The 10,575-nt window shown below is 47.3% G+C and overlaps 2 protein-coding genes across 2 annotated transcripts; one reads left to right on the top strand and one right to left on the bottom strand.

The window, feature by feature from the left end:
• Positions 1–2,433: 2,433 nt before the first annotated feature.
• On the bottom strand, positions 2,434–4,681 carry PNRC1 (proline rich nuclear receptor coactivator 1). The gene is made up of 2 exons (XM_027644947.1): positions 4,070–4,681; positions 2,434–3,493 (listed from the first exon to the last, which is right to left on the bottom strand). The coding sequence occupies exons 1-2, from the start codon at positions 4,448–4,450 to the stop codon at positions 3,053–3,055; spliced, it is 822 nt and encodes a 273-aa protein (XP_027500748.1). The 5' UTR covers positions 4,451–4,681; the 3' UTR covers positions 2,434–3,052.
• On the top strand, positions 4,449–7,615 carry BORCS6 (BLOC-1 related complex subunit 6). The gene is given in 5 exon segments (XM_027645050.1): positions 4,449–4,462; positions 4,555–4,633; positions 4,635–4,829; positions 4,831–4,907; positions 4,909–7,615. Coding segments are annotated over 5 exon segments (1,098 nt in total). The 3' UTR covers positions 5,642–7,615.
• The last annotated feature ends 2,960 nt before the right edge of the window (positions 7,616–10,575 follow it).

Genomic DNA, 10,575 nt, shown 5'->3' with positions numbered 1-10,575 from the left:
AGAAAAGATTTTCATTACATAACCACAGTGCAATATCTTTTGTTTCCTTACTGACCTCAGAAGATTTAATAAGCAGTTTATTTCATTCCTGTGCAGCAGACGCATGACTAGCTGATAACATATCCCCTAATTTTGTTCGTTTTCTTCCTTAGAGGCTGTTCACTTCACAAGGCATTATATTACTTTGCAAAGAAGTCCTCCAAATACATTGATGTTTTGCTGTCATTTACTGGCTCTAAACTCAAACAACACATTCATGTAATACAATGCTTCATCTTCAGGGAACTGGACCGAGAAATCTGTCCAAGTGAAGGAAACCTCGAAAGTGAAAATCCCTGTAAGATGATACTGTAGAAAGACAAAAGTGGGGAAGTGACAGATTAAATGCAGAATATGGTCCTAAGAGATGGTGACATCCTGGTTTTTCAGGTGATCATGTTGAAGCGTGTATTGCACATAGGTCTAGTTTTACAAACCAGTCCGTTGTGCAGGAAGGGACTCAATGCAAAGATCTCAGGAAGACAGAAGCATAAAGTGCCCCAAACCTTCTGCTGACTGACCACAGGACCAGCGATACTGACACCAAAGTATGTTAAGTAAGCTTTGTTTTTTTCCCATTGTTAGGAAAGACCAGATGGAACATTGTCATCTTACCCTTTATGGTGCAACAAGGTATGGGAATTTTTAAAATTTTCAAGACTTCGGAAGTCTCATCCAGCAGCTTTAAGAGAATTGACCGAGGAGCTGAGAATTATCAGCACTTAACATTTAACAAATTCTGTAATCCTTAGGGATGCATTGGTAAAACAGGGCAGAAACAAAGAGGTATGTCACGTTGGTAAATTTTACACAGGATCAGAGTTAGCATTAAAACTACAGAATTTCACACCAGCTCCAAGGGGCAGAAGAGAGGCTGATGGCAATGAAACAATAATCAGGGCAAAAAAGGACACCTCCTTTTAAATAACACCAACCCACATGTCTGATGGAAACTCACTCTTGTCAAGCTAGTTAGTAAGATGACTAACCAAAACTAACCATTGCCTAAAGCTATAGGGAATTACTACGGCATTTTCCTTTGCACTTGGGTGACACTCAGGCAAAAAAAAAAAGGGGGGGGGGAGAAAAAAAAAAAGAGTGTAACAGCAGATCAATAGAGCATATACCAAATATAGTAAACTGGGACTTACAGTCTACTTGAGTCATCCTCAGTGAGTTCCACTGGAATTTTTCTTTGGTCAAATACTGTTTACTTAAAAAAAAAAAAAAAAAAAGGAAAAAAAAAAGAGAAGCGGTTTTGTTCATTTTTAGAAAATAAGCTAGGGCACACTAAATTATAGAGTATTTAGATTAGGCAAGAAACTGGGCTGTTGAGGCCACACATTTACCTCAAATGCATCAATAGAGGTCTATTTTGCAAGACAGTGAACCTCCAAGTCTTTGGGCCGTAACAAATTTTGTATGAACTCTGAAGTGTAGAACACGTAAATAGCCTAAGAGCATCATAATAAAAACCCTGCAATTATATAATCAATTTCTATAAACAGGCCAAGAAACCCTCCCTTACCTCCATTAGCTTTCGACCGATCTTGTTTCAGAGCTGCGCTAATGGACACTGCCAATCCCCACACGTGGGACTCAGCGATGCTGTGGCCTCGGCAGCTGCAGCGCACGTGGCGCAAACACGGCTGATGTTACTTAACGTGTCCCTCTGAAAACACCATCCACACTGCGCACACACCGCCGCCGGGACCCAGGCTGCCGTTTTCTTCCCGTGCACTGTTCTTACGGACTAGAGCAGAGAGGGTTTTTTCTCCAGTGGATCCAAAACCCTACAAATGTTTTTCTCTTACGTAAATTTCACGCATTTCCTAAATTTGTTAATCTTTTTCAAACACTAGACTAGTAACTGCAAATCTGTGTTATCTTCTCATCACATCAGTAAATCAGAGGAACGTGTTTTCCAGCACGGCTATCACAGAGAGACAAATCTGGTAAAAAATACAAAGTTTAACTTGCCCCATCTGTACCTTTTTGTCACTGCTACCATTCACTATCAACTAGTTTAATAACTACTTACTATGAAAATATTTAAGGAGCATTACAGGATGAATTTGAATGTGTGATTGCCCAACTTTCTTGAAACATGAATTTTCAGCAAACAAAAAGAACCTAAAATGAACTGTCACAACGGAAAATTTTTTTTTTAAACATAAGGAATTCTTACTGAGTTATTGAATTTCTTAATTAAGGCTGAGACAGTTAAAAGCTGAGAAAAACAATGTATTTCTACTGATGCACTAGAAAGCAATCAGATAATTAACAGACACACACACACAGTCACAAAAAAAACCAAGACATGCTTAAGGGGAGGCCAAATTATTTTATTTAATTTTTTTAGTGACCAATTAGATTTTTGGCAGAAAGCTCTGCTCTTTCCTTTTTTCTTTTTTTTTTTTTTTTAAAGAAATCAGCAGTGCTCAAATCAATGGGTTGGAATTTTACTCGAATTCCAGTTAATTTTGAAAACAAACAGATGAACAGAATTCCAGATAGTTTCCAGAGCAGAGAGCAAAACTTCACATTTGTATGAAAATTACATGTTTTTACTTAATTGGGAGACAGAATGTAAAACTATTGTCAGTAGTGCACGAATAAAACATTCACATTTGATCTGGAACCTTAAAATCAGAAAGCTGTACTCTCCTTCCAAAATTTTCATTACCTTGTGCAAAGCAAGTCAAGTCTTCATGTGTCAAACACACACGTAAAATTGTCCATATTTTATATACAAGACATCTACCAATCAGGCAGTGCAAAATACATCCTTTCATAACAAAACTAAAATGTACCTCTCAAAGTATGAACAAGAATATACACATAATACATGATGTACACTATTTACACAACCATAAAAAATATAATACAAGGATTTTTTTTTTTTATGTGTTTATAAGACTTGACAGTCTTTTGCAATTTTTGTTGCAACAAGGCATGTTTTAAGTTTCCTGGATGGAGTTTTCTTTGCCAATTACTCAAGAGATCTTGGGAACTATGCTTGAACTTTTAGGAGAGTTTTCAAATGGACTGCCATCAACTCCCTGTTTTGGTCAGAAGGTTCAGCTGTGCCACCCACCCAGTGGCTGGGAGGCTTTGGAAGGACACTGGGAGATGGTGGGTCACTGAACTTTGCCCCAGCGTAATTTTCTTTTTGGTTCGCTTCATTTAGGGCAACAGGTTTCTTGGACTTGGCATTTCTGAAGTTCTCTGTGTTTTTAAGTGGCTTTTTCTCCTGCTTCTGAATTATTTCCGTCGACACAGAATCCTGCCAAAAGTTCTCTATCTTTTTCGCCGAGGCGATCTTCGTCAGCGGCGCATTACACTTACTCTTCTGCCTGTTAATCTTTGGTTGTTCACACAGGTGTAAGCTGTGAACGGGCTGGCCGTAGGGGACGGCCGCCTTCTCTGTCTTTCCCATCTTGTTCTTTAAAAACTGCGCAAACAAAGAAGAGTCACGTCAACCACGACCCTTCTTCTTCGCGATCCCTCATCGGCCCAGACACGGAGCGAGGCGCCGGGGGCCGCCTCAAGCAAGGGAGAGGGTATCGAGCCGCCCCCTCCCCGCCATCCCTGCGCTTCTCCCACCGCTCCGCTGGCACGGGCGGGCTGAGGGCGCGGAGCCCCCCCCGGCCGCCATGGGGCGCTGCGCGCCGCGCACGTCCCACCTCGCGCGCGGGGCGGGGGGGGGCGGGGCTGGCGCACAGCCAGCGCCAGGGCTAAATCCGGCTTGTTGCTGGGGCGCAGCGGCGCGCGCCCATTGGTGGGCGCCGGGCAGCCAATCGCCGCCCGCGGATCCGCTCTCGGCCCCGCCTCACCCCGTCCGAGCGTAACGGAAACTCTGCCGCTCCCTCCGCCCCCCCCCTCACCGCGCTGAGGGGGCGCCCTGCGAGCTCCCCCCTCGCGACCACCCCGAGGGACGCGGAATGGCCTCCGGGCTCACCGAGCGCCGGGGGGGGGGGGCTGAGGGGGGACGGAGAAGTGAGGAGAAGTAGCGCAGCCCTGCATTTACCTCCTTCCTGAGGGGGTTGCCGGGCGCGGGTCTCGAGGGGGCGGGCGCGGGGGGCTCCTCCGGTGGAGGGTCCGTCACCAGGTCGGTTCCCAGCGGGGTCCTTCTCCCCAGCCCGGCGCGGTGCTGCTGGTACTGCTGGTAGCGGCTGGGCAGGAGCCCCGCGGGGCCCGGCCGGATCTTCCCCTTCCTCCGCCGCACCCTCTTCAGCGCGGGGCGGGCGCTGCCCCCTGGGCCCGCAAGGCAGCAGCTGGGTTGGTTCTCGCAGTTGCTGTCCCCGCGCCTGAGGCGCTGGAGCAGGGCGGAGGGCGGCAATCGACGCGGGTCTTCGGTGCCTGCCGAGATCCGAGCCAGGAAAGGCGGCGGCGCCGTGGTGGTGACCATGGTTGGACGTGGGTACCCAGAGTTGTGCCGGGGAGAGGGGGTCGAGCCCAGACGGGGACGAGCAGGTCGGGTCGCTGGGGAGTGTCTACCCAGGCTTTGTGAAGGGCTGAGGAGGTGGTGGCGCAAGCGGAGCCGCCGCTAGGATAACATGGCGGGGGAGTGAGGGGAGCCGCCAGCAGCGCCCCGGTGTTGTTACCCGGGCAGGGCCCGCCCCCTTCCGCCTCCGCGCCAACCGCCGCGCGCGGACGGCTCGAGCACCGCCCGTCTCCGCCGCACGCCGCCAATTGCGGCGGAGCGGCGGCCTCTCCGCCTCCGCCCCGGCCAATCGGAAGCGACACAAACACTCGAGGCCACGCCCTCTCTCGCGGGCCGGCCAATCACGGACGGGTACGGCCAGCGGGCCTGCCCTAGTCTCCGAGTCACGGGCCCGCAGTGCGCGGCGGGCGGGAGCTGCTCCTCCGGCCAATCGGGCGCCGCGCAAACCGCCTCGGCCTCGCCCCCGCGCGCCCCGCAGCCAATCGGGAGGGACGTAAACAGGCGGCGGCGCGGCCCCGGTGGGCGGAGGAAGCAGGCGGGCACGCGTCGCCCGCCATGGAGGAGTCGGGCTCGGCCGCCGGGCCGCCGGAGGGGCGGGGGCGGGACGAGCGGAGCCTAGAGGCGCTCAGCCTGGCTGCCGGCGGCGGGGCGGCGGTGGCAGCGGGGCGGCAGCTTCCAGAGGGGCGACGGGCGACGCTGGCGAGCGCCCTGGAGCTGGAGGGGACGGTGCTGCGGGAGGGGCGCCTCACCCAGTTCGTAGCCAACAACCTGGAGCGGCGGATCCGGCTGAGCGGCGCCCCGCGGGGCGAGCCCTCGACGGGGGGCGGCGGGTCGTCCATTCCCGCCATCGACCCCGGGGCGCTGCAGGACGTGGTGGCCCTGGCCGGGCAGGTGGCGGCGCAGGTGGACGATCTGCTGCGGAACGTGCACTGCGGGCTGCAGGCGCTGACGGCGCTCAGCGTCGGCTGCATCCAGACTTACCGCGACGGCGTGGAGAGCCTGGGCGAGGCGGCCGACCTCAGCATCCGCGCCATGTACGCGCTGGTGGCGCGCTGCGAGGAGTTGGACCGCGCCATGCAGCCCGTGCCCGCCCTGGCCAAGCGCATCCGTGACATGAAGGGCACCCTGGAGCGGCTGGAGGGGCTTTGCAAGTAGCTGCTCCCGCCGGCGGCGGGATGCTGCGCGGAGCAGCTGGGGTTGGATGGAGAAGCGCGGCCTCGCCGTGGGTCCCGGCCTGGCAGGGGCTCGCCCTGCCCCGGGCCCCCGTGGCCCTGGGGCTGCTGCTCCCCCTCCCGCGGCCCCACCTCGCACGGCCCTCAGTCCCCGCCCGCACGTCCCGCCCGCTCCCCCTGTGCGTGACCGGCCGCAGCAGCGGCCTCCTCGCTGCTGTTAGTCTGGAGGAAGCGAAATTTTTGCGACCGATAAAGGAAAAGGTCCCAGTTGAAATCGCGGGGTGAATGATAGATGGTGCTTTTTAGCTTCAGCTCCATTAAAGAATTTGGATTCCACATGCCTTATGCTTTCTATTTATTGAGGGCTAGGAAAAAGCGAATCGATCTTAATTCAAAGTAGCTGTAAATACTCTTTTTTTTTTCAACCAGATTCGAAATTGTTGTAAATACTTGCTTGATGCTTACAGACAAACGTGCTTATTTGTACTTGACTTGGTGCCTGACAACTCACTTCTGCTGTTGCAGCAAATAAACACGCAGAATGCTGCTGTTTCCTACAGGACACAGTTGTAAGAGAAGATAAGAGAAATTTAATATATTTATAACAAAGACATTTGCTTTCCGAGGATAATATAAAATCCATGGAATAAAAGATTCATATCCATATGCAACGTTCTAAATAAAAGCCTTCAGAGAAAATGTGCTTTATTTCTATTAGTCTCTGAAGTTTTCAGAGTGTAAAAGTTTAAATGGCATCACTGTGAAATGATGCTATGATTTTATAGTTTGCTTTTTTTGTTGTTTCTTTGCTTTCCAATTGGGAAAATATCTACTGAATTACACGAGGAACATCACACGAATATGTGATGACATTATGTGGGTGTATGACTGACAAAGAATAGGTACTCTGGGATAATTTATTTGTGTCACTTAAAATTTTTGTATATGCATGAAGGTGTGCAGAAGTGATTTTGTTGTATCAGTGTTTCCTTTGAGACCTGATAGTACCCGAATTCTCTGCTCACTATGGTTTCTATGCAACAAGCCTCTTAGATGATGCTCTTAGCAATCCATTTAGGTCACAAATGGCCCTGTAACAAGATTTCAGCAGAGAAACGATCACTGTGATCTTACATATGTGTAATGGTGCTTTTGGTGACTAGCAGCTCCTAAAAAACCTCGGAGAGAAGGTACTATTCGAGTCCTGTAACTTTGGTTGAAGAGCAGATAGGTTTGTGATAGGCAGAGCTGGTACCCCACCGTAATCTCATTAAAAACACCAAGTGAAGCATGGATACCGTGATCCCCTGTGCTTCTGCATGTAGATAATACTGAATTGTAACAAAATAATGCTACCTTGGTTTGCATAATGCCAGTCTCTGGCCTGTTTTGGGCTCTTTGGCATGGCCATGCCTTTTCCTCTGCAGCACAGAGGTGTGTTTCACGTGTGGCCAAGGTAGCACTCTCTGGTACTGTCTGCTGGGGATTAGCTGTGGCTCCAGAGGGGAAGCAGAGTCCTAACAAAAGTTAGGGGAGAGAAAAAGAACTTAACTGCCTTGTCCATGAGCCTAGAAGACACTAAAGATTTCTTAACTCCACAGCAGCAGCTTTACTCTTAGTAGTTTTGGGGTGTTGTTCCTGGGAAAGTTTGAACTTGTCTTATCATGGAGATGCAGTAGCTTTGCTAAGTATGTTTTGTATATGTCAAGAGTGAAAACCAAAGGTTGATCTTGCTCAACTTCTGAGTACTGTTGAAATGTACAGGAAAGACCTGCAACCTTATTCGTATAGCCACATATGTACAGCTGCACTTTATTCCTGCAAGCTGAGGTGAAGCCTTTAAACCAACGCTCTTGTTTTTTGATAGCATTTTATTTGTAGTCACCCACGTTCAATGCTAATTCCCTGCTAAAATGGTCAAGTCTGTAGAATAAAATTATTACTTTTATGTTTTTAATTGTGAGCGATTAGTTGTTGTTGAAGTGTTTCACTTCTTTATTACTGCATTCCTTGTTTGGTAAAATAATTTGAAAGCTAATTTAAACTCTGCTCCTGCATCTACACAGAGACCCTTTAATGTGATTGCAGAGCCAGTTTCAGTCTAGGTCCTCGGGGAGTAATTTCTGACAGTGATGTCATTCATCTGATGAAAAAGGAATGGCTGACTAGTGAATTGGAAGCATGAAGAAAGCGGTAATTACATTGTTGGGGTTTGTTTTTTAATATTTGTCTGAACACATCAGCTTGTTTGAAGGGCAGATTTAACTGAGCTTGGTGAAGAGACTCCTGTTCCCAGGTGTCTGCCTTGTACGTTTGCCATCCCTGGGGCAGGCACGGCTGAAGTGCTGTCAGCCTGTTCTGTGCCACCACAATCCATACTGACATGTAACTGCATAGCTGCTATGGTTTCCAGACCCCCTGGAAACCATACTGGCCTCTGTTGCTGCAGGAATGGTGATACTTGCCAGCGTCTATCAGTGCAGCTCTGGTGCCAGCCTTGCCCTTGATGTCCTGTGTGAACTGCTTGTGAGCTATGTGCAGCTCTGTAGCCTTCAAGGAGGTTTGTCCTTCTGTAGTCATAGACTTCTGTACTGCCCTTTTGATCCTAGTCCAGGCTTTCTTGTGCGTGTTCTGTGTTAATTCTAGCATTTTTCAGCTTTTGAATGCTGAAAGCTTTCAGGTTCTTTTAGCCTTTTTTGCTTAACCTCACAGTGAGGACTGTAAAACCATGTTTGGGTTTTCCAAGACCTTGAAATGGGCTTGCATATATTTTCTTGCTTAGTCACGCAGGTTTGTTTTCCTTTCCTCATCAGCTGTCAAGTGAACTTTCATTGAAACAAGATGGGCAAGGTCAAAAAAGAAAATTAACAAAATAAAATTACGTGCAGAGCACTAAGCAAAGCCGGATACAGAATTCTCTGCTCTGAGAATCACCAGTGACTCTTAGGAAATAGCTAAATTTGATAATTTTTCTTCAAGTGTAAGATCTGACTGTGGAAATTATTTTTCTGATGAAGGTGTGGTTGGTTCTGCGTCATTCAGATCATTTTTAGCCTTCTGTCCTTTCTGGGGTTTTGTATTCCCAAACTTGTGAGGTCCTTATTCCCTGACTCCGAGCCAGTTCCATATCCATGCTATTTACGAGAGCTTTACCAGATAAAACCTTAATTACAGCTGAAAAAAAAATACAACCAGTCACCCAAAGCATGAACCAACATTTCACCTTTAAGGCTTTTTTTTTCAGTGTAACTTAATTGCATCAGGTGTTCAGTAAGTCAGTACATCAACTTTGTGTGTGCCTTGCTGCCAGCCAGACACTAAAATACACAAGACTTTTGGCTGCAATGTCCAGCTTTATGATGGTACTTACTCTCATTAGTAAGCTCTTGACTGAGTTACCGGTATGAGGAACAGCATGTGAGTTGAATCCAAGAGCAAACCTCTTAGCATTACAGATGCAACTCTTTTGAAATGGTTTAAAATAGTGTGGTTTTACTGCCAGAAGACAAACAATTTCAAAGCTTCCAAATTATCCACAGCTTTCCAGAGGAGTAAGATCAGTTCTAGCAAACTGTGTTAGCTAAAACTGAAAAGTCTGTTAAGAGAGAGACCTCTTGCAATAGGTGTCATCCAACATAAGACAGGTTCTGCCTGTCAGATGCCACACTACCTTGTCCTGACCAACGCTGGTATGTGCACATGAAAAGAACAACTTTTAAAGAACCCCAGATCATGTTTATGTTGCTGTCACAATTCGCTTTTATTGCTAGGAAATTACTTGGAGAAAAGAACATTCCTATAAAAATAATAAATTAATCCAGCTAGTACAGTGGAGCCTCTACTTCTGGCCCCACCCTGGCCCCATCCTGGAACCTCCTGCCATGCATAGAAGAGAGAGAGATTCATGACATTTCTGTTTTAGAAAGCTTAGCACAGTTACTGCAGCAGATGCAGGAACTGAAACTGATTTGGTTTTCATGTTTGCTGCTCCAGCTTGGTGCCTGGGGAAAGCTTTTGTCATCGTTGTTCTCTGTTGTTCAAAGCTCAAGAATCAGAGATGTGATCAATGGACTTGGGCCCGGAGCTTCCACCTTAACCGTTCAAGATCCTCGTGCCCCGTGTTACAACAGCAGTAGCATTACACTCTTATCTTGTAACAGGAAAAATGATAAAGAATCAAACTTACAAACCTCCCTGCAGTTCTCTTCTACTATTTATACACATTAGAAGCCATGCAAAAACCAACCAAAAAACCATAACCCTCTCCCCCCCAAAACTATTTATTGATCCTCTTCCCAAATCTGAGAGGATGTGAATAGGTTGGCCATTTCATAATAATAGTTATTGGCTGTCAAGGATAACATGCTTGAGATGGCTTTCACAGTAGCGTTGAGTCCCTATGAGACTTAAAGAGAACCTGAGTTTAAAGAAAATAAAATACTACATTTTTATTGTATTATTGATAGGGTTGGAGATGGGATAGTCTATGCAACACTTGCACAACTGGCATCTGTTGTTTGCCATTAGGATTGGACCGTCATGTACATCAGTCAGGATGCAGCAGCACTCATTAACTGGGAGAGCAGAAAAGCAGAGTTAAAACTCTCTTGATTATTTTCCTAGATTACAGCTAGAAAGTGCTGTCACTGTAATTGTTTCCAGAATGAGTTAACATTGTTGTGATTTATTAGTATGAAGTACCTTTGTTGACAGTAGATTTATATTAGAAAAGGCTAATAATTTATATCAGTATTTTTATGAATGCCAGTTAGAGAAGTAAGAATCCTATAATTTTATCTAACACTGTATTTCTTGTCTCAGTGTGACCAAGGATGGTTTTTCCTTGCTTTCTTTATAGACAGTGCTGGAAAAATTCTCACCACTGATCTTGCTTGTAAAACAGAAACATGCCCAGTG

This window comes from Corapipo altera, unplaced genomic scaffold (assembly GCF_003945725.1).
Source record: "Corapipo altera isolate COAL_440 unplaced genomic scaffold, ASM394572v1 2, whole genome shotgun sequence".
Classification (NCBI taxonomy): Eukaryota; Metazoa; Chordata; class Aves; order Passeriformes; family Pipridae; genus Corapipo; species Corapipo altera.
The sequence above is the reverse complement of the archived record's forward strand: the minus strand, read 5'-3'. Positions and strand labels throughout refer to the sequence as shown.

Coding starts and splice junctions, on each gene's coding strand:
- PNRC1 (XM_027644947.1), bottom strand. CDS start 4,450: ATGGTCACCACCACGGCGCCGCCGCCTTTCCTGGCTCGGATCTCGGCA. Junction 3,494..4,069: donor GCAACCCCCTCAGGAAGGAG/GTAAATGCAGGG, acceptor TTGTTTGCGCAG/TTTTTAAAGAACAAGATGGG.